We start from the raw sequence: 25,016 nt of genomic DNA, 5'->3' as shown, positions 1-25,016 counted from the left end.
ATATGCTGGGCTCACAGCTAGCCCATGAAGGATTTGTGCTAGAGAAAACAGTGGGCCGAGAAAGGTACAAGCAAACAAAATACTTACCATCTGTAACATTCCTTCTGGTGGATATTCTAAAAGAAGATTCCTCACTCTTAGAATAGCATCACTAAACTGGACATGAGAGAATTCTTCCAGAAATGCGGAAGTGCACCAATATGTGGACCTGTATGACTCGGCAGTCACTTCATAGCTCCCGAAGTGACTCAGCAGAGCAACATACAAGTGCCACCCATGTGCATCAAAGTCAGTCAGTTTCTTGCATTTTTCCCTTTTGTGCCCTCAACTTAGGAGTGTAGAACTAACAGTCTGAGACAGTATGCTGAATTTCTAACGTGGGAGCAGATGGAAAAAAGGATGTTTCACAGAATAGGGAGATAGACAGTGATTAATCCGCTATTAGAAACAATATCTGGTAGAAAGATGTTACCAAAGGTAAGTAACTGGTTTTTCTGATGTTTACTTCTAATTACAGATTCCACACCCTCAGAATACAGACCCCAACTGTACCTTCCAAAAGGTAGAGGGTCTAGGACAGGTGATTCCAACCAGTCGATCGTGAGCTACAAGTGGCTCACAGACCCCTTCAGAGTAGCTCAGTCTTGAGTTCATTTTTCAATCCACACACGGTCACATTTTCCTTTAAAGTTAAGGGAGTTTTTTTGTTTGACATTATTATCTTCAGGCTTCAGATAGCAGGGCCTGATAATGAGCAGTGCTGAAGTCAGATTTATGACCCAGGGCACAGAGGTGACGAAATGAATCACTGAGGTATTCAAATTTTGAAAAGTCCTTGTCAACTCAATTTTGAATTAGGAGGACACAATGTTTATGAATGCTTTTAAATGGGAGAAAATTAAAATGAAGAGTTAGGATAACATGAAAATGAAAAGTTATTTCAAAGGTCTGAATTTACAAACAGCAGGCCTTTTACTCCTAGTGGCCAGCAGACACTGTGCCATATTTATAACTGAAAAACACTATCATTTATTTAAAGAAGATAAAAATATTTCTATGAAACATTGAGTTAATAAAGCATGTTTCTTCACTTTAAATTCCTCCTATTTAAACAAAGGGCTGTATTTTTCTGTAGTAAATATGGCACCACGTCTACAGGGCATTTACACACAGCATGCATCTTGCTCCAAGTGGCTGGTAGACACTGTCATATTTCTATCTGAAAAATACAGCCTTTAAGCGGGAAAAATTTTAAATGCAGAAAATGTTGCATATAATAAAAAATTTAGCAGAACATTTTTCTGCACCTTAAATTTCTCTCATTAAAAAAATGTTTTATACGTGTAACAGTGCCACATATGGCAAAAGGTATTTCCTGTGCCACAAATGCATATAAGACTCATTCAGCCAAACACATATATCCCATTCATGTGCACACGTTCATACATTCCCAAAGACCATGCTCTCACTGAATATGGCAGCTCTGTCATAGTGCCCCTAGTCAAAGTATTTTGCTCAAATCATATTCTTTGGCTCTATGGACATTAGGTTTAATCAATGACACTGGGCGTGGGGAAGTCTGGTAACATTGAATGAGTGGCTTGGCCTTCAGTAGCTCTCAATGATTTTCACTGATCAGAAGTAGCTCTTACTACAGAAAAGGTTGGAGAACCCTAGTCTAGGAAGTGGACTTCGGCCAAAACGTCCTGGGGAACTGGCCAAGTGTGAGGGTCACACCACCAGTTCAGACCATAGTGTTTTGTGAACTTGTGCACAAATGCTGAATGCTCATGTCACAGCATGGCAGTTGTTCAGAACAGGCACCACTAGCACCAAAAGCTGTTGTAGTGGCCTTAGTCCTGGTGGAATGAGCCCACAGGTATTCAAAGGGCTGACTCCTGGCTAGAGCATACCAGATTTTGACGCAATGGACTTTTGTGAGATGAATGTATAAGCTCAGTACGCTCTTAAAGATGAGGCAATTGAGTCACTCCCTCCTTCAAGGGGTGAGGTGCTGCAAAAACAGCTGGAAGAGTGATTGATTGGCCTACATAGAAGGGAGTCACAAACTTCGATAGGAAGGTTGCCCCCTTCCCCCGTCCTCTATACCAATTGAACAAGAAAAAGATGACTACACTGAAAGTTCCCTGTAGTGCACCCATGTGGCATGCAGACATCATTGCAATGAGGAAAGCAGCTCTAGTGTTAGGAGCCTGAAGGAACAGCTGTGCAAAGGCTTAAAAAGTGTGCACATGAGAAGTGTCAAGACCAAGTTCATGTGCCATTGAGACATAGCAAACAGTTGGTGGGAAATATGTGCCTCTAACATTTTATAAACCGCATCACAACATGTGACTTAAAGAGAGTTGATCAGGTAACCAAAAAAAGTGCAAAAGGGCCAACAAAAAACCATGCCCACAGCCAGGCCTTGCTCGGCTAATGAAAGAACAAACAAACGAACATCAGAAAGTCACATTTGTCCCAGAAATAAAGCGACCTTTTGGAAGGGCATCTTGCTGACCGAGGTGGTGGATTCATCCTTGCAGCCAGTCCAAAGCATTTGGATGCTGCTGCTCAATCTAGACACAGGGAGGTGTTGATTGTGAACATTTGAACGCATGGGCTTGCCCAATTGCTGGGACGGGAGGTCTTTCCAAAGCAGAAGCCTTATCGAAGGACAAATGCGCATCAGATTTGACTACGACACTCTCCTGGCCTAGTGAAGGCAAGGAGAGTGGCTTAGGACCACACCATTTTGATTTCCCCCCGAACTTAAAGCAGGAAAGGAAACAGTGGAAATGCTTACAGCTGTCTGTCCATTTCAGGAGCAATATGTCTCCTATTGCATGCTTGGAGGTAAACTCCAATGTGCAGATTTACTGACATTCTGTGCGGTGGCGAAGAGATCTAGCCAAAGAGTATCCCGCTGAACAAGGATGCCCTGCCCCACCATGGCCTGAAGATACCACTCATGATCATGTTCTGCTCCGCAGATTGCCAACCAGGAAGATGGATCAGGACCAGCTTCCTGCAGAGGTGTAGCGCCTTCTAGCATAGGGCTCAAGACCTCCATACAGCCCTACTTGTTGCAGTACCACATAGCGGTCATGTTGTCCACGAGGACCACCACCATCCTCCCCTTGATGGATGGCAGGTCTATACATTTTGATCAGCAAGCGTGGGTCTAGGCCTCCTAGACACAGGTCGACTGACTGGCGGGAACATGGCATGGCTCATGCAGCCAAAAGGGCATCCGTAAGGGTTTCATTCAATGCCAATAATGGTTCAGATGAGGATGGGCAACTGCAATTCTAGTCTTAGCTGCTCTCTGAACTACCACTGTGAACAAAGGACCTTCCTCCGTTGGTGGCCCAAGTGGAGAGTTCAGATTGGTTTCAGGAGATGTGACTAGCACACTGGTGTTTTTTAAATCTAAAAACAATGCATCATCAGTATAATGAGGCAGCATTTGTTCCCTTCCTCATCATCAATATCCAAAGGGACATTGGCCTATTGCAATGGGTCAGAATAAAAGCCCCCAAAAAAGCAAATCCTCTGAAGACAGTGGCACTGAAGCAGAGGTCCGGGATTGGACACGTATAACCACTGGTTGTGCTTCCATGATTTCAAACGGCCACAAAGCCCTGAAGCGGGCACATGTTGATTCATGGTCTGAGATCAGTGTTAGATTTGGATCAATGCTCGAGTCTGTATGGAAGAATACAGGGTGGACCTGGTACTACAGCAGAAGTCAATACCAGAGTTGGTACAGGCCCCCGTAGGGGGTCTGAGAGGGCAGATACTCAAATGGAAACAATGTGGCTCAGTGGGGCCCAACAATGTGCCTAAGGGAGCCCGAATCCAACAAAAAAAATGAGTACTCTTTGAAGATTTCCATTTGCTCCAGGGTCGACAGCAGCCAGAAAAACTCAGTGTACCAGGGCCAATTGCAGGATTGGTTCATATTCAGCAGACATTGGGGCGAGTGCTATCTTTATCACGACACCCTCATGCCTTCGCTAAACTATGAGAGGATGGAGGTAGAGTTTCAATTTGTACACTAATGCCTTAACTTTGACTTACTGAAGGACAGATTGGGAAGTGGCCTTTTTGCAGACATGGCCTTGTGAGCAGGAAATGGAGTTTTGCTGGAGTCACCTTGTGAGAGAGATAGAGATCACGGCACAATCTAGAATTAGAGCAGGTCCTCTACTTTTACCACAAACAAGTTACTTACCTTGGTAACACTTCCTGGTGGATACTTTACACCTCTTTTGATCTCCGGTTTAACATGAGCAAAAATAACTGGACATATTTGAGAAAGGACCTCTAACTATATATTAAATGCTATTAGTCCTCTCAACTGCAAGCACAACACACCTTAGGGCCCTTTTGGCCTTGTGCAGTTCTCCGCTTACAATTCTGAGACTTGCTCACAGAGAACCCCAACAAGGAGCCTCTGAGGATGAGACATCCACGACAGCCCCAACAGACAGCAACACAACAGACTCTCCGCACACCATCGACCACAACCCCCTGCTAGCCTGGACCAGTGTGAGCATCGATGACACCTTCAAGACCATGAGCACAATCCACTCCGGCTCCCCGTCGGACCCATTCCGGCACCGCATCTTCAACAAAGCCAGCAGCTCCATCGCACCCCACCTGCGCAACGTCATCAAGCTCTCCCTCGAGACCGCGACCTTCCCAAAGAGCTGGAAACACGCCGAGATCAACGCCCTACTCAAAAAACCAAAGGCAGACCCTAGAGACCTCAAGAACTTGCGTCCCGTCTCTCTGCTCCCATTCCTGGCCAAGGTCATTGAGACGATCGTCAACAGACAGCGAACCCGATACCTCGAAGAAAACAGAATCCTGGACCCTTCCCAGTCAGGGTTCCGCAGCAACCACAGCACAGAGACCACCCTCATTGTCGCCACCGACATCAGGACCCTGCTGGACAATGGTGTGACCGCAGCCCTCATCCTCCTAGACCTCTCCACCGCCTCCGACACCGTCTGCCACCGCACACTACGCGCACGCCTCCACGCCGTAGGGATCCGAGACAAAGCCCTGGAATGGACCACCTCCTTCCTCTCCGGCAGAACCCAGAGCGTCCGCCTCCCCACATTCCGATCCGAATCCTCCGAGATCATCTGCGGCTTACCCAGGGATCCTCCCTCAGTCCGACACTGTTCAACAGTTACATGGCCCCGCTCGCACACATTGCCCAACAGCACAACCTCAACAATCTCCTACGCCGACGACACTCAACTGATCCTCTCCCTCACCAAGGACCCCTCACCGCCAAAACCAACCTCCACGAAGGAATCAAGGCCGTCGCAGACTGGATGAAGATCAGCCGACTGAAGCTGAACACAGACAAAACGGATGTCCTCATCCTCGGCTCCAACCCTTCAGCCTGGGACGACTCCTGGTGGCCGACGGCACCCCCGACACCCACCGACCACGCACGCAACCTGGAAATCATCCTTGACTCAACGCTCTCCATGACCAATAAAGTCAACGCAGTCTCCTCCTCCTGCTTTAACACCCTCCGCATGCTCCGCAAGATCTACACGTGGATCCTGACAGATACAAGAAGAACAGTCACCCAGGCCCTCGTCAGCAACAGACTCGACTATGGAAACGCCCTCTACGCGGGAGCCCCGACCAAGCTCATCAAACGACTGCAACGCATCCAAAACGCCTCGGCACGACTGATCCTCGACGTACCACGCTACGGACACATCACCCCCCCACCTGAGAAACCTGCACTGGCTGCCAATCAATAAGAGGATATCCTTCAAGCTCCTCATCCACGCGCACAATGCACTCCACAAGACTGGCCCAGCCCACCTCAACAGACGACTTTCCTTCTACATCCCCAACCAACCGCCGGCTCCGCCGAACTTGCACTCGCCACCGTCCCGCGCGAAGAACAACGGGCGGGAGATCCTTTCTCCCACCTCACCGCCAAGACCTGGAATACCCTCCCACTGAGCCTACGACAGACCCAAGACCTGCTGACCTTCAGGAGGCTACTCAAGACCTGGCTGTTCGAACAGTAGCAGCACCCCCCCCCCCCTCCCCTCAGCACCTTGAGACCCACCCTCACGGGTATGTAGTGCACTCTAAAAATATTTGATTGATTGAATTCATCAGAGCCTTTACTAAGTCAGAAGGTCATTGTCTAAAACTTATTCAGGTGCCATTCCTGTGCAAAACAAACAAATTCTGCGACTGTCTTCCACTGCTTGCTTTCCTTAGCTACGTACATCTACTTCTTAGTCCTGTGGAGCCTATTAATATTGCAAACATCCCGTACCCATTCCCTACGGCCCTGAGTGACACAGCCTTCCACAAGGTTTCAGCCCATCCCAGAAGGGGCGTGGATGTTCCCCAAGCATTGGATTCACAGCCTTATCTCCTTTTCTAACTCAACACCTTCTCTCCTTTGTATCCTTGTACAACTTCATCACAGATGAAACCCGATCGATTTTATCTTCCCTTCCTATCCTTGTACAACTTTATCACAGATGAAACCCGATCTATTTTATCTTCCCTTCCATCAGTTTGCCATTATGTCACTCCTTCAGAGAAAAAACACCGATATCCATCCATTTCTTTCTCTACCCAAATTATTTGCACTAGACCTCCTAATTATCACTGCAAGCTATATTCATACACAAGATAAGTTGGCCTCCTGCATCTGTTACACAGCATCATCTGCCCACTTACATCTTTGGAACAGACAGAAGATACAGCCATGCCACTTATCCACTCAGCCAACATTGTAATTATGCTTGTATCAAGAGCAGACTGTGCTACTACTTACTTGGCTCCCCCACTACTTCATCTTTATCTGACAGACATCAACTACAACATGCACATCCATTTCAACATGCCATGATCTACACCCAATTCACACTCCAGTTAGTAGACAGGTTGTATTTCATGACTAAACAGAGAACAGTGTAAGATTGTCCCACTGGCATTCAAGGCTACATTGTCAATTACTGCTGTATCTACACTTTGACCTACATCCATCACGTCAGTAGCTTACATAATCAATCAAGTTCAGAGCCTTACCTATTCATGGTCTACCTGCAATGTAATACTATGCCTCTGGACCACCTAAGCCTTCTAGATGACCCTAACGAAATACCTTATGGCCCAATAAAACTCAACCAAATAACTTTGAACTTCAGTCAATAACTCTTATAAGCATCAATAAACCCATTTAACCAATACCTGGATTTTAATGTTGGGTTGTAAGTGCCATTAATCCCTTTCTGTCCCATAATAATTGACATGCCCTATGTATGTAAGCCACTCCTTGCCAAGTACTTGTTTACTGTTTTTCTTAACAAGACACCATAATTCCTACAATTAAACACAATACAAATGAATGTAGTAAAACCATGCAAAAGATAAGGTGTACATGTATATTACACACACTACATTTTAGGATGTAATACAAGTGCTTGAAGCACATCTGGGTGGCACTGGTCTGAATGTGGTAAACCACAAGTATAGAATAATTACCTTTTAAAGACTGACAGAACGCAACACTAGAGAAAAGGATGGGACAAAGGAGCATTATCTGGCAAGATGGAACCCGGAATAAAGCTGCACATGAAGCAGAGATGTTACTCTTTCTGGGAAAAATTAAACCAAGGACACTAGGACTGGTGCATACTGCCCGTAAGTAACCCTTAATGGATGAGTGACTAGATTTGTATGTGGCACTATCCGTTATTCACTTTTCAAAAATGTTCCCATTCTACCAGGTGAGAAAGGAAGAGGAAAATATTTCAATATCCATTACTGTAGCACACGTACAAATGTTACAGCTGGTTGGGAAGACAATTCCCGACACCAAGCTGACACTATTAAATGGGCTCTGGCAGAAGAGGACAGCATCATACAAGTCAGAAGGGATGATAAACCGGGGGGTGGGGAGGAATCCTATGTTTTGGGTGGATGTTCTGCAAAAGTTCTATAGATCTGGCAAAGATGTTACACAGTAGGGGGAACCAAACGCATGAATATTTTTGTTATGACTGGAGCAATAAGTAAGACATTGTTTGCGCCTCACAGACATTCAGCTCCCTGTAGGTTTCTTGATGTACAACAAAATATATATTTTAATATGTGTGTATAATGTAGCAACCTGCTAACAACGGGTAGGCCCTGTGCAAAGCGGGCATGAATCATGTATACAAGGATACTGAATTTCTTAGGTGGAAGAGTTTGTGCAACTTTTGTTTGTTTAATGCAGTTTTATATTAGTCTTCTTAATGTATTAATTAAAAATTGAAAAATAAAGAGGAAAAAAAGCATTACATAAAATTGCTATAAAGAATTATTACTAAAAGGAGACAGGAAAACGCAAGGAAAAACTCTAAATAAAGTTGCAGTGGTAGAATACATAGAAAATAGCCAGATAGTGTTTAATAAATACAACAGTCTAATCTTCTGTTCACTCACCGGGTGAAGATTAAATGTTGCAGTTAAACTGGCCTTGTAGTGCTATGGAGACAAAAGCATGTGTAAGTGCTGGTTTAATAATAACCTAAAATTACCAAGATACTTTGTTAATGTGAATGCACACAAAAATACAGTATTAAAATATATGCAAAATAAACAAGGAACTAGTCGCAGAATTGCCAAGATCCTTATTAATCAGAAAACAGGTGTTAAGCCAGACGGCTGGAATATCTCAAAGAAATATAAATAAACTCACCTAAATATTAGTGACATCAAGTACACTAAAAATGTTGTAAGTTTCAAATGCAAAACTTAGACCTGAAAATGTTTCATGTTAAAGAGACACATGTCCAGGCTCACAGTTTATGCTTTTGATGTTTTACGTTTTAAAATTACTTAGAAAGGGGGTGGAGACTGAAATGGCGGCAAATGCCCCCATTCTTTGAGGTGCCACTGCCAATGAGATTCTGGCGTGGTTGCTGAAAGCAATGGACAGACCCTTGAGGAAATCTCTGAGGTGCGACAGCTGTCGCATTCATTCTACCTTTTTACCCCATATGTGCAGTGTAACTGAGCTAGAACAAGATGGCAAGAGCATGGCGAGTTATGTTCATTCTTTGACTAGCTGAACTAGTATGGGATCTGCCTGTAAATGTTAGTAAAGTTGTCATTGTTGCAGATTTTAATTTCTGGATGAAGTACAGCTGTAAGAAAAGTACTTCTATCAGAGTGGTCCCTTAATTTTTTTGTTAGATTTTGCTATCATTTTCGAATCTAGGCACTGAGATACTGGTATTAAGCCTCCCAGTGAATGTGCACCAACACGAAACATAGTACATACTAAACAAAAACTTTAAATGTCACATTTGTGTTACAGGAATTTCCTAAAGTGCACGTACACCCAGACAGTTTCATGGTGCGAGATAACTGAAACATATCGCGCAACTGATCATTACTCATAAGCGAGCCTGAAAAGCCATGTCTTTAAGAGTTTCCTGAAACAAGAGTAACAATGAATGGATCCGATAGCCGGTGGATGGAAATTCCAGATACGGGGGCAAGTACCAAAAATCTGGAACCACGGAGTGTCTTTTATTTTTATTTTTTTAAGGTGGGAGTGACAAGAAAATATGAGTGCATAGATCTCAGATTACGAGTGGGGGTATTGCTGGTCTGTAATAATTTAAAAATAAGGCACCCAGCCTTGAAGATAGAACGCTGTTCTACAGGCAGACAGTGCAGTTTCCTCAGAAGGCGGGTAATGTGACAACTCCGAGGTTGTTGGTACAGTAGCCTGGCTGCCTGGTTTTGTACCAGTTGGAGTCTCTCATTAAGTCCCTGAGGGAGGCCTAAGTAAAGAGAGTTGGCATAATCTAGCCTTCAGAGGACCAAAGCAAAATTTGCAGATCTTTCTGATTTTCTGCAGTTGAAGAAAAGAGGAAGAAATTACAGGCCCTAATTGAGCTTTCATAGACAAGTTGGCATCGATCAGTATTCCGAGGCTCTTGCCTGAATTCTTGGACAAAGGAGGAGAGTCCATAGTAGCAGGTCAGAATGTGGACCTCCACGGGTGATGTATATTTCTGGTAATGACAATCTCTGTTTTGTCAGAGTTCGGTTTAAGTTGATGGTCATTTTTCCATCCTCGGATAAACGGCACCATGTGCTGGAAAAACGTTTTGCATTCTGGAGAGTTGTCTATAGTGAAGATCAGTTGCAGATCTACATAATTGCAGACTTTGACCTTCATTTGGTTCAAGGCATGCACCAGTGGACGAATGTATAGATCGAAGAGGTAGGGTGACAAGGAGGATCCCTGAGAACACCACAAGTCAGCCTGACCTTGGGGGAGCAGAAGGTGGAGAGCCTAACTGCCTGGGACCGATCCTTCATAAAACGAGGTAATCCATTTCTGAGCAATGCCCTGGAAGCCTGTGGCCTCGACAAGGTCCACCAGAATGTCATGGTTGACCATGTGAAAAGCCGCAGCGAGATCGAGAAGCACCAGTGTCTGGGTGGTATCCCAGTCAGAGGCCTTGCAGAGGTCATCTACCTTTGAGAGAATGGCGGTCTCAGTGGAGTGGGCTGGCCGAAGCCCGCTTGATGGGGGAAATCAAGAAAATTGTTTTCCTCCATGAAAGAGCAAATGCGTTTGACTACATGAGCCTCAAGTAACTTTGCCAGGTAGGGGAGCAAAGATATAGGGTGGTAGTTTTTTTTTTTTTTAAAGATAAGAGGAGTCATCACCAACTTTTTTCAGTAGAGGGAACACAATCGCTTTCTTAAAAGATCTGGGAACCCAGCCGCAATGAGACTCATTGTGGAGGGATAGGGCTGGGTAAGGGAAGCGTGAGAAGATCGTTTTGAGGACCTCAGGGGGACAGGAATCAGTTGTATTGCTTAAGAAGTGACAGGTAAGCTGCTTTTCTAATGGAAGAATAGGCTTTCTACCAGCTGCGTTCCACGGAGCGCAGGTCATGTTTTCTTAACTAAGTTTTCGGAGAACCATTTAGATGCGTTATGATGCCTTGGTAGTCTAGCTCTCTGAAGAGGAGCATGTATGTTGCTGGCTACTGTCGACCATTTCAAAATCCCTTCTTCTAGACTGTCAGTTACCATTACTGTCAGGCACAGAATTGAACAGGGAGCTACAAAAGGAATCTATATTAACACAGGCACAGAATTGAACAGGGAGCTACAAAAGGAATCTATATTAACACAGGCCCAATTTCTGAAGGAACCGCCCCAACCGACTTGAGGTTTAGGCAGGGTTACATCAGAAAGCGGAAATTTAATTAAAAAGTTGTCTGACAAGGCGCATAGCAGTACAACCCAGGGAGAAAGAGGTTCATGGTTCAGACCTGAACCAGAATATGGACCTTATTATGGGTGGGAAGGGACACATGCGGGATAAGATTTAAGCAGCAGAGCAGTTCAGTGAAGTCAAAAGATACTTGGGCATTTGCTCAGTAGCTGAAATCGCCTACAATTGTGATCTTTGCAAACTCAATGACTAGCAGAGAGATCTGTTCTGCCAGAGACTGAGGGAAATGAGGCATATGACCCGGGGGTCTATATACTAAGATGCAGATTAGGGGGAGGGTTGAGGAATCAAGTCTGATTATGAGGCTGTCTGTCAGCAGGATGTCTGATGGTGCAAGACTAGAGAACTAAGTTCTTCTTTATGATGGCTGCTACACCGCCCTCTATTTTATTAGGGGGGCGGTGAGTGGAAAGGATGCAATAGCTTTTTGAGAGGGCAGCAAAAATGTCAGGGGGATGACTTAGCTGTTAGCCAGGTCTCAGTTAGAAATAATATATCAGGTTTATCAGAGTCCAGTAAACGGAAGATTTCGAGCTGATGTTTGGCCAGGGACCTGGTATTCAAGTATAAGTCGATTGGAGGGAGGCAAGCTCCTGGGAAGGGAGACAGGGGTATGTGTCAATGGAGGATGGTATGCATGGTTCTGCCAGTACAATGGCAGTGCTGGGTGTGTTTAGAGGCCCTAGGTTGGAGAGGAGTGACAGGGTAGAGGAGTCAGGCTTACGGGCTGTGGAGTGTAGCAGTCTGAGTTCTTTAGAAGTGTACGTATAACGTAGGGCATAGTGGCAAGCCCCTAACCCCAGCCGGATGCGGACAGATACAGACGGGCTTGCCTTTGTTACACATTTGGCACGCCGGCGACGCGTCCACGCTACTCATAGCATTAAGACGGCAAGGAGCTCTGACAGACTCCTCCAAGCCACCTGATTGGTTACCACTCAGCCAACCAGGATCGAGAATGGAGCATTCTCCCAAACAGAAAAAGCACCAAGTTAACAGGATTTAAAAAAGTGTTTCTAGTACAGAATAACTAAGGAAAAATCCCAGTAAGGCTAGTGAGCAGCACACATTAAAGCACAGACACTGTCAGAGTTATCAGCGTGTCTGCACTACTCATGGCATTAAGAGGTCAAGGAGCTCTGACAAAATCCTCCCCCAAGACATATGAATGGTTACACCGTTAGCCAAATAGGATCAAGTATGGCGCATTCTCCCAAACAGAAAAAGCGGTGACTTCCTTCAGCCAAACCACTGTAGCCTAACTGGAGCCTAACTGGAGCCTAAACAAATGCAGCATCGCAAATGGTTTTGACATCCAGAAAAACCTGCATTCAAACATTAAGTAATCCCAAAGTGTGCCCTGAAGTCCACAAAAGTGTCTGCTTAATGTATAAAAGTGTCATCACCCAAATGCTAAGAACAAAATGGTTATTATACAGCGACTATGCCCTTTTTAAGCAAGATCCTGAAGTTTGGGCCAACTACCTCACTCCACTTTTTAACCAACTATATTGCGAGAATAAGACGCCACATTCCTGGAGAGGAAATTTATTTCACCCAATCTATAAAAATGGCAGTCAAACCGAACCTGGAAACTACAGACTCATTGCCCTCATCGATGTAGAAGCAAAACTTTTTGCATCATGTATTTTACAATATTTACAGTGGACGGAGAAAAAAAAAAGAATAATCCCGAAATTCCAAACAGGTTTCAGGCAGGGCATGGGCACCATCACAAACCTGGCAGCATTGGTGATCTTAATTGAAAAAGCTGCAAGTAAAAAAGCAGGATTATTAGCATGTTATATTGACTTGAAATCTGCTTTTGATAGAGTGCCACAAGATCGTCTTTGGCTGAAATTGAAAGCATGGGGATTACCTCAGAAATAGATCGATATTATAATATCTCTATACAGCGAAACTTGGGCCAGGGTGAAGCTAGGAGATGGCAGCAGAATATCCTCCAGGATAAAAATAAAGAACGGATTAAAACAAGGTTGTGTCCTTTCACCATGTTTATGCAACCTATATTTAGCTGACCTAAACAACCACCTGTTAAAAGTAAACGGTCCTCCTCCTAAACTGGCAAATGAGCCAATTCAGTTCCTGCAATACGCGGACGATATTGTGGTTGTGAGCCAAACCCCAATTGGGTTGCAAAGAGTCCTAAACAAATCTGACCGATTACTTTGATCACTTAAGTTTGGAAATAAACAAGACAAAAACCAAGGTGGTGCGACTAGCAGGCCCTAGGCCAGGAAAATATAAATGGTATGCAAAGGGCACACAAATTGAGGAAATTAGCTCATATAAATACCTGGGCATTAAATTGGGCCGAAGTAGGTCGTTCATGGATCAAAAAACAGATATAAAAGCAAAAGCCCAATCATTAATTTTTGCCTACAAACAGCTGTATAAGAAATCGCGATGTCCTTCCCACGGTCACCATTTAAAAATAATGGCAGCACAACTGCTCCCAACTCTATCCTACGGCCTTGAAATATGGCATGGTCAAGAAATCGCCATTTTAAACGAGCTGCAGACAAAAGTATATAAAGCAGTTTTTAACCTTCCTAAAGGAGCATCTCCAGCACAGATACGCTTGGAATTTGGTCTCCAGAACCAGGAATATCAAAGAAAAGCAACTTTTGCAAAATTGTGCTGGAAATTCCGAGCATCGGAACCTGGATCTCTGAACAACTTGTGCTGGACCGAAATAGGGTCTCAGTTTGATCAGAAAACACCAAACACATGAGGCTACTACCTGTGTACAGCCCTGGATGTTTTAGACATTGACAAAGCTTGGAATAGCAAGATGGAAAGAACAGCATTTAACAGAGCGTGTAATGTCACGGCCAAGAAATTATCCTTTCTTGGCTTGGAAGATAAAAGAAGATTGACCAAACGCCGACACACCTGAGCGGTAACAAACTCTTATACGAAGCTAAAACCGCAAGCCTACCTAGCGGCTCACTTTCAACTAACATTAAAAAAGAGGTTTATGCTGTACCGATTAGGAGATCACAACTCGAAGGACTTTGTCCCTACCTGGAAAAGCAAACACCAAGTTGAAAATTGTCGTCTATGTGGCTACCGTATAGAATCCATATGCCACTTGATGTGTGTTTGCGCCACCTTAAAGGCCGAAAGAAGGAATTTGCTAAAAGCAACTTTAAATGAATTAAAGATCTGCACCTGTAGGCAGGCTGTAACAACCGGGATGGGGGGGGGGGCGGTTCATCAAACATTTTTATTTGTCGTGGCGTAAAATTCATGACACTGGTGGACAACCGCCTATTGAAAGCGGACAAAGAATAAATGATTGGGTTTTGGAACAGGTCTGGAAATGTTATAGAAATTGTAAATATTTCAAACAATTTTATTGGAAACACTATGCTTTTAAACTTTGACTGTTATAAATTTTATTGTGTGCTTTATGGTTGTGATAAACCAAATAGAGTTGTTTTTAACTATACAGCGACTAAGTGGAAAGTGCTATTTATTTTCACTTTAGAAGCTGCTATGAATTTTCCTAAAGTGAAAGTCGACTTGTTAGGAAAATACTACAAAGTTCACTCAAAGTTTATTTGTAATACTTCAAAAATCAAGTTCATTGGTGTGAAGGCAGATTTGTTAGCTACAGTGTAAAAGGTGTTCTTATGAAAAAACCTTCCTTGTGCTGTGTAGGAAAGTAAACTAGTATTTAGAGTGGACAAGTGTCCACCTTAAAGGATCGGGCCATCACCTTTTAGACATCAAACAGGGAACACATTTAGCATGTACACCTAGGGCCTCGACTTCCAGAGGTATTTAAAATTCCAAATGGCGAGTCAACGAATACTCACCTGCCTAAGAACTGCTAATACCTGCCTAAGAGCTGCTAATAACTATTTAAACAAGATGTTCGCTGATGTTCGACACAAACAAGTCCATAACTTCCTCTCGGTCAATAAGGTCTCGGTTTGATAAGCATCACCGTCTTTCCTGGCAGTGAATCTAGGATAATCCTGCTCTAATTATGGAAGCAGCGGAGATACTCCAGTCAGCATCCAACAAACTGAAGTCTTACATCTGCAATAACTCCTTGTTGATGTGATATTGATTTTAATTAATTTATAAATATCTTCCAACTCTTCATTCTGTAAAGAAGCCCTCTCTACTTAGAACCTCACTGTGGTACATTTGAGAGCCTCTGCTTCAATCCCGGTTATTGTTCAACATAACTTTTCTGTCAACAGTAATTTTTAAAACAACAAATGACAAACTGGCCTGTTCTGCTTCACGTTAAGGAATACTGGTCTAAACTCCTCATGCCAGTTCTAACTCTTCAAAAGTGCCTATCCAGGTACAACTAAATCACAAACACAGCTTTATTTTCTAATAGTAAGCACACTATACAGTCTTCAGCCATGATGGTCTGTAGGGTTTTTTCCCTCTAAACACAGTATGCTGGAAAGATTAATATAATAAAAAGAACATCTGCAGTGTGTACTCTCCATATCTATGTCCTTGCTTTATATTGAAGGTCTACCCTCCGTCATTCAGATCCCTGCTCTGATTGGCGGGCATCTGGTATTTTATACTCTAGCCTGTTGGCTTGGGTGGTGTGGGCCTACAGGCCATCAGGTCATTTTTGGTTCCATCCAGAAGCTACTAAAGGTTTAAAATTGTCCTTCAGTTTATTCAAAATTCCATAGGTGTAAATTGGGATGGGAAAAAATGTAGTGCTACATCCCCACTTTGGGCAGCTAACTAAAGCAATCATCATTTTACTTTACAACTATGAAGATCTATGATCAGCTCTTGCCCAATTATAGGATGCTGCTCCGTAAATGGCATTTTCTAGCCACCACATGTTTTGTTTCCATATTGCCAAGCGGCATGGTAAGATTGCCCAAGTCACGACACGCACCATATGACACTATAAAACAAATTACATTAATGAAACCGAGTAAGAGATTACACACCCTATTAGTTTCATGAGGAGCCCCAGTGATTCCATAGCAAATAAAGAAGAACTTTAATATAGTGTATTAGAAAAACAATGATCACCACCAAGAACAAGATATGGCATACCTGGGACACCCGAGCATTTTTAATGCTGATGGGAGTGTGTTGTATCCCCTTTAGTCCAAACAGTTCTACCACATCCATTGGTTCCTGGCAGGATGAAAAAGAACAGACCATATTTTAATATTTATAACATTAACAGATCATTTGATGTTCATTAACAAATAAGAGGAGTGAGAAAATAGTAAGTTTTTTCATCCACCATGTACTCTAACAACATAAATAGACAGTTATGTATAAATCAAACAGCCTAAGATGAGCAAGAGGTTGGGGCATGATCACTATGAACTTGCGGGACAGCGCCCTATAACTTTAGGAATAAAAATATTCATAAAGGAGTGGGAATGTACCTCTCACTGGGCACACAGTGTTTTATTCAGTCTTGTATTTAGAATAGAGATCAACAAAATAAAAGACAGTTCTTCGATTGGGCTGTTTTAATGTATGGCTATATTCCACTGAATTGTTGTGCTCAGCTGACACCCATGTTGATAGAAAATTAAAACGAGACAAACCGAAACATGCCACATATAGACTATGAACTGGTTGTGAACTACAGTGTCAGGCGATACAAAAAAATTAATAGGCACCAACTTTTGGACCTCCTTAATGTTTCACTGACTTATTTTCCTTTCAGTGCCAGCACGTGCTATTATCATTGTGAAATCTTGCATGGTACAACAATTCACATTAAACCATATAAAAGGTCAAAAATAAACAATACAATAAGGTAAACCTCACCTCATAATAGCCATCAATAAAAACAGTGATCATCTGGGGAGTGACACCCTGAGCAGAGAGAAGGGAGCGTAGCATCCTATAAAGTAATAACAATGATATTTATTATAAATAAAAATATATTCAATAATGAACAGTTTTGTATTTTAATTATTTAAGAGGCGTTTGAAGTTATGACCACAAATATAGATTTGGAAAAAAACGATTGCAAAATTAATAAGCAAATATGTACTCCAACTTAAAGTTTGCGGATAAATATAATGGCAAGGAAAGTGAAAATGTACTTTAAAAAAAAAAAAAAAAGTCGCCATCACATTATATAGAAGATAGTATGTACCTCTATAACACCTAGGACTGCCAAGCTTTTAACTAGGGCTGGTTACTGGTAAGACTATGTAGATAGATGAATTGCATTTTTTCAGCCTCCACCCCCCTCCTCCCTCCCATCACCGAGTACGACAAGTAATGATCGCCATGAGCCGGAGACTCCTATGACCGCTGCAGCAGCCTCCAGGGACTAGAGAGGAGCGTTGTGTCCGGAGAACCTGACTTCGAGGTGTGAGTGACCAGAAACGCACTCCGCCTGTCCGGACCAGCTTCGGCGGAACCTGTGAGGGACTGTGGACGTGGGCACACATATGAGGCGGAGGTACTCCAAGATATCGAGAGATGGAATTTGAGGGAGAGTACACCGAAGGGAGTGCGCCAGACCCACGGACACCTTGGGGAAGGAAGCCGGGGGTGGGGGTGGAGGGAGAACCACTTTTACCGGTAAGGAGATCCTGTGAATGGACTGCTGAGCATAGACAAGCTGGGACCGGAGGAAGGATAGGCCTGAAATGGTCTCCCCTTCCTTTCCCTCCTGCGCCTCCACTTCGCGCTGGACGGGAGATCTGAAGCCACGAAGCTAAGAAACGTCCGGTCACCCGCCAAGCATCATTGGAAAGGGGCATATTATATGAAACTGCAGGGTGGCGAATGGTGGGCGCCTGTTTCCCCAATCCAGCTGCCAGCACCCACGACTGTGGACCTGTGACGACTGGGACACGGAGGAAACCTCCATTGCGGACGCTCCCGGGAGGTACCCTGATATGAGTCCTCATCTGACGCTGGTGGTGGAGTCCTGGGCATACTAGCTCGCCGCATGAGATTGCGGGAGATCAGCTGCTGGCGAACGGAGTGTTGAGTGGCTCCGTGCCCCCAAACCCCCCACCCCCCCCGTTTGGACCCATAGGTCCTTGAGGGGAGATCCTGATCCCATGCCGTCTGGTGAGTGGGGGCGGAGACCCGCGACGTGGACGCTGGCGGTGTAGGAAAAAACACGGGGGAGAGCCGCGCAGTTGTTAATCTGCACAGCCTAACCCACTGAGGGGAGCAGATCGCACAGACACTCTGGCTTTTGGGTGCCGGCGGGAGGCTTTGATTCTCGCCTAGCCCTGCGACCCCCCTCCCCGCCATTGAAGCAGTTCGACTGAACACTGGTGTGGGGTTGCACAGGACCCAAGTGACCTGCGGAGAGACTGCTAGGCCGCACCCAAACCGGTAGAACACCACTAATGCAAAACGCAGACTCCCGCTGCGAAGTAACATCATACTGTAACCCCACCAACTAAGGGAACGCACGGGGAACTCGGGATCGGATGTTACGTACACCCAGAGGTGTACATAGCGATAGGGTGTGGAAATGTGTAATATTTTACTAAGCATAAGCGACAGCCATTTTGGCTGTGGTGTCCATTTCGTTTCATTCGTAATTCTCCAGTCCTCTGCTGCTCGTCTTTTCACTCTGCTTGTGTTATCTATTTTAGTTGACTTCCTGACTCAGCTAAAAGCACTGTACGTTCTGAGGGTTTGTAGCTGCCAGTGCAACTGGTCTCAGATGTTAACTGTCGACCATTTACTGCTGCCATAAGCATTTCTGCTCCCCCTCCCACTTTGCTGACCACGTAGTTATTCATCTGCCCTGGTTTGCTGATAATTATTTCTAAAACGTGTTCTTCCTATTTCTGTTCACATGCTTACATTGCAGAAAACCGTTGTAAAAGGGACAACGGTTTGTGAATTCAGTGTACTATCTCCTGCAGCACGAGAGTGTTGTGTGGATGTGGTCCCACTCATGAGTGATTAATAAACTTGTTATTTATTCAAACTCCAGTGCCGATCTCCATTTTGTTGGTCTCTGGACTCGTGAACAAGAGGGTGACCCTGCACCAGTCAGCCCACTTTTAGGCACATTTCCACACGGGGAGATACTTCCCCTGTGCGCAAGGCAGTGGCAGCAGAGACTCGCTGGGGAAGCGGCCTTTGACCAGGACGCTCCAAAGGAGTGAAAGCACAGAGAAATCTGAGAGCCCCCTGCCCTCCACTCCCTCACGTCATACCAAGAACGCCCAGCAACGAACTCAGATGGCTAAAGACAAAGACCCGAAACCGCAGAAGCAGGGGATGATGGATAAATTCGCCAAGATCCTAACAACAACGGAGGCCCCCGCCGCTGCATCCGCAGACACACCGGACAACAATGTTATCCTTCAGGCTATCCAATCCTCCAGAGAAGCATTGGAGGGTAAAATAGATTAAATTAAAATAGAGGTTAACCTATTGCGTCAAAATCTCCGGAATGTCTAGGAAAAAGTTACGCAAGCAGAGCAGTGCATATCGGAGGTAGAGGATACCTCAAACACACTCCGGAGGGAAGTCACGGCCTTAACGACGGCCATGAAAGATGTGGTATTGAGGGTCGCCGCCGCCGAAAATCAAGCCCAGAGAAACAACGTCCGCTTTCTCAGTTTTCCAAAAGCCATAGAGGGATCAGATGCATGTGCCTTTCTGCGTCAGAGGCGGATAGAGACTCTCCCTGTCGCACGGTTCTCACCGTGCTGTGTGATCGAAAGGGCACACAGATTACCAGGAGCGTGGCCACCGCCAGGAGCCCCGTTGATCTCGTCCGTTGATTGCACACTTTCTTAATTACCAGGATAGAGACTTCATCCTTCGAGAAATAAGACATAAAGCTAAATACGAATGGACAGTAACCAAAATAATGGTGTTTCCGTATTACTCACGGGACGTGCAAAAATGCAAGACATTTGATTTAGTTAAAGAAAAGTTGCGGAACTGACAAATCACATATATGTTGCTCTTCCCCACTAAATTCAAAGTAATTTACAAGTTTAAAACACTGTTCTTCAACACCCCGGAAAAGACCTGGCAATGGATGAAGGAGTGCCCTCCAAAAAGGACATCAGGGAGCCCAGTAATACCTCCCAAAAAAGTCCCCCAGGCATATGGTAGCAGAACGAGGTCGCAACGCCTAAAATGGAGAAATAACACCGTTACACAGGGTGACCATATCCGGGTAACGCCATACCGAAGCAGGAATACGGCTAAGTCGACACCCCAGGCCTCAGATTCAGAAGGCACGCACCTAACAGACAGGCCCAATAAAGAGTTGCGGGCTGGAGAGTCTAGGAAGCAACACTCCGCGATTGCACAGACCAGGACATCACGACCGACTCGGAAGAAGACCACCCTTTGATGCAGAACATTAATCTCCTCGAAAATCCTGTGGCTGATGATCCTGAGACTGCCACAAACACTCAGACCCGGCAAGCAGACACAGAAGAATGACGAGCGAAACCGGGCCTGGAGAGCCATAAGGACAGTAAGCAGACAAAGGAGCTACACTCCCTTATCGAGTGATTTTCTTTCCCTGGTGTATTTTATTTTTTCTTCCTTCCTTATTTGACCGTACGACAATCCCAACCAGAGGTCCCAAAGAGACACAACTTAAGCACTTTGCAGATACGCTAGCATTAACTGACATATGGCGCAGACAACATTCCCAGACTAAAGGCTACTCCTTCTATTCAGGTGCCCACAAAGCATTCGAGGATAGATTATGTTCTAGCCCCAGCAGAGGAAATAGCAGAGGTTAAAAAAAAGAAAGAATACCTGGCGAGAGGCCTTTCGGACCACTCGCCCTTATGGCTCACAGTGGGTTTTAATACAAAGCATTCTGCCGGGGAGTGGAGCCTCAATGCATGGGAATTAAAAGACCCCAAGGTGGCCAAGGAAATTCGGGTAGAATCGGAATTTTACTTTCAAGAAAATACGGGGCCCGTAGACTCAGCTATTACACTATGTGAAGCATACAAGCCTGTCCTACAGGATAGAGCCTATAAGAAACGGAAAACAAATGGAGATTACGGGGCTTGAATGCCAGCTCTTACAGACCGAAACGCAAGCCCTTACAAGCGATGACCCCTCCCTGTTGAGGATAATGCACGTTCTCCGGCAGGAATACTCTGCCCTGGCTAAGAAAGACGCACAGCACGCGATACAAGTCATGCACCGGCGCCTATACGACGCTGGAGACAAAACGGGCAGGTTGCTAGCGTTGCCAAGTAAAAAAGAACTGGATAGTAGATGGGTGGCCCAGATACAGACAGATGATGGTCAGACTCACACAGCGCCCACCGAAATAGCGAACGCCTTGGCTGGGTACTATGAGGCCTTTTATGCTAAACGTCTCCTGGCAGAACCATTGCAAATAAAGGCTTACCTCGAGAACATAGAGTTCCCTAAATTAGCAGTGAGCGATTCCAGACACTGGAGAGGGAAATTACACTCAAAGAAATTGGGGAAGCCATTGGTCAGCTAAAAACCGGGAAAGTTCTGGGTCCGAATGGGTTACCACCTGAACTCTTTAAGCAAAACGCACCACTATTTGGCCCTCATCTCCTCAATATGTTTGTAGAGGCGCAGAAGGTGGGTAGTCTTCCCAAAGATCTGCGAACAGCCACAATTGTGGTAATACCCAAGAAGGATAGACCGCCACAGAAATGTAGCTCATGTCGACCCATCTCCCTTATTAACATAGAAACAACATTTTAGCCAGAATATTAGCTAATAGGCTCCCCGGAGAAATATCCAGCCTCATCCACCAAGACCAGACAGGTTTTATGCAGAGGAGATCTACAAGACTCAACCATCGGAGGCTGCACAACTGGCTTGTGGTAGCGACTCCACCTCATCCTGTCACTTGATGCTGAGAAAGCATTCGACACCGTCCACTGGCCTTTTCTCATGTCCGCCCTGGAGGAGTTTGGATTTGGCCCTATATTTAGGCAATGAATAGCCCTTCTCTATGAAGGACCCATGGCCAGGACACGGGTCAATGGAGTAATTTCAAGGGAATTATCAATAGAACGCGGGACACGTCAGGGATGCTCTTTCCGATCCTCTTCTTCTCTCTGCTGTTGGAGCCTCTTGCATATGTCATCCAAACAGAACGGGTTTCCGGGGAAGAAGGAATGAGTCCTTGGACGAGAGCATATCATTATATGCTGATGACATCCTTCTTTATGTCGCAAACCCCGAAGAGACGCTCCTGAACATTTTGGATAGTTTCGAAAGATACGGGACACAGGTAGGGTATAAAATGAACTGGGAGAAATCTGGTCTAAATCCAGTGGGTCAGGTGGGAGGGTCCTGCGGACACATTAATCAACTTCATATAGCACCCAATGGGATAAACTATCTGGGAATTTATGCCACCACAGATAAAGCAGCTCCTCTAAATCGTAATCTCTATAGGGTACTCAAAGATTTTAGCACAGATGTAGAAAAATGGAAATTGCCATTAACATTGCTGGGCAGGGCGGCGCTGTACAAAATTGTAGTACTCCCAAAATGCCTATTTATTCTTCAAAACACATATCAACCGGTACCAGACGAGGCATTCATTAAAATTGATGACACACTGAGGACATTCCTAAGGGACAGAAGGGCCCCCCCCCCCCCCCCCCCCCCGAGTAGCACTTTCGACATTACAACGCAATCAATACAACAGAGGCATATCCCTACCAGACAGAGCATATTACTGGACGGCTCACTTGATTGTGGTGTACGACTGGGAACATATGCCAGGAGGCCACCCCACATACACACTGGAATGCATGCAATTTGACAATCGCCCACACATACACTACCTCTACGGTGGGACGGGAACTGCACAACTTTTAATGGCCACATGAACAGTGGTGGCTGCATGGAAGAAAGCAGAAAGGCAAATGAAATGGGACAATCGAGTTACAAGGGAAACCCCTCTTTGGGTGAGGGGGCGACAAAGAATTTATAAAGCTGACTGGATTTGGAAAATGGGACCTGCTGGGGATCTCACAAATCAAAGACATAATGAACCGTACCGAGCTTGTGGCTTTTTCCTTCTTCCAGACAGAATACGATATGCACCAGACATAATACTACAAATACTGACAGTTAGCACACACTTGGAGGGCACAGGGTATAGATGTAGACAATCTCCCCAAATATGCCCCTTTAGAGGGACGACTCTTAATGGGTGAGATCAAAGAAAAGGCAGTCTCCTGGACATACCGAACCATAATAAATAACAAGCCAGACACTCTCTTGAAATTGAGAGCGAAATGGGAGGTAGAATTAGGCAAGATGGAGGACATGGACTGGGAAATTGCGTTTATGCACCCCCAGGAGGTAGCCATCAAATCCAATCTTAGACTGATTCAGTTTAAATATTTGCATAGGATATACTACAATAGAACTCGACTGCGCCGCCTGGGGAGGGCTGACACACCTAACTGCCTTAGATGCAACATGACCAATGGTACTTATTTCCACACGATATGGGAATGCCAACACATACAGAAATACTGGGCAACCCTACTGACGGAGTTCGAAGACATACTAGAGGATAAGATACCCCTGAACCCCAAGTTTGTTTTGCTGGGTATACATACAGAAGTTGACCTCCCCAAAAGAAAGTTAACACTGATTAATCTGGGACTAGTGGTGGCCATACGAGACCTGGCACACAAATGGGGAACAGCACAAAGCCCCTACATGGATGAGTGGAGGAAGGGAATGGATATGTATAGGTCAGAGGAGAAAACGACTTATACAGCGCGTGGCTGTCCCAAAAAGTTCCAGAAAATATGGAAACCATGGATAAAACCTTATGGTCTTCTGATTGCGGACTCACAGTGAGCTCCTACTGCCATGGGGTGACCGAGGGTGCGGGAGGGGTCTGAATGACAGGGGAATTGAGCTACCATCTCTCAAAGGCTAATTGGTTATTGTCATATATACTACTGCCGTTAAATAACAATGTCAATGTAATACTGAACATCATCTTGCTTTTTGGAAGTCTCCATTGTATCTGCACTAAACTCACAAAAATGCCAATAAAAACATTCTTAAAAAGTTATGTATTGCTGTATTATTATGTTCGAATTATGGATAGTTCTTTGAAATAAACTTATGATGGAAGTATTACACATACTACAGTGAACACTCTGTTGCTCCTTGATGTCCTGCTTAAAAAAACACTTTCTTAGGAGTATCTTAAAACATCAAGTATTCTGTTTAGTTGCAAGCTGGATTCTGCCCACGAAAGTCTGGCTTCCAAGACATTTAAAATTACCTAAGCGTGCAATTGTATCCGTTTGTGTAAGCTACCACCACAGACCCTACACTCATTCTTGGAGAGACAAAAAGAGCAAAAAGGAAATAATGTCTAAAGAAGCAGAAAAAAATAAACATTTGAAAAAACAACTCAAAAAGATTAATTGTTCATAACATTCATCTTTCGCCCTGACCCATACGACTCGTCTAAGTAAGTCGGTTTAATTAGAACTACTTTCCTGCCACAGGACTTCAGTCATATACCTGGGAAATCACTTCAGTAGGTGGCACCGGGTGCAAAACAACAAAGCAGCACAAATAAGGTATAGGGACTGGTGTCCTAGAATAGTTTGGAAAAAATCGGTGCTACTGTGCGCCATTAATTTTTAGTGAGCTGCCTTTTAGATTTTTCCCCATTCGGCGTGCCAATTTGATAGTCAACTGATGG

General features: G+C 44.6%; 1 protein-coding gene across 1 annotated transcript in view; it reads right to left on the bottom strand.

Annotated features, from left to right (window-relative positions):
• The window catches only part of POMGNT1 (protein O-linked mannose N-acetylglucosaminyltransferase 1 (beta 1,2-)), a 344,012-nt gene that overhangs the window by 154,229 nt on the left and 164,767 nt on the right, over positions 1-25,016 (bottom strand). The window contains exons 10-12 of the mRNA XM_085602754.1: positions 17,129-17,204; positions 16,394-16,477; positions 8,494-8,535 (exon numbers count right to left, since the gene is read on the bottom strand). Coding sequence (XP_085458880.1) covers positions 8,494-8,535; positions 16,394-16,477; positions 17,129-17,204 — 202 coding nt within the window. The remainder of the gene's footprint in view (positions 1-8,493; positions 8,536-16,393; positions 16,478-17,128; positions 17,205-25,016) is intronic.

Source organism: Triturus cristatus, chromosome 4_2 (genome assembly GCF_964204655.1).
Source record: "Triturus cristatus chromosome 4_2, aTriCri1.1, whole genome shotgun sequence".
NCBI classification, from domain to species: Eukaryota; Metazoa; Chordata; class Amphibia; order Caudata; family Salamandridae; genus Triturus; species Triturus cristatus.
This window is presented reverse-complemented; position numbering and strand designations above follow the sequence as displayed.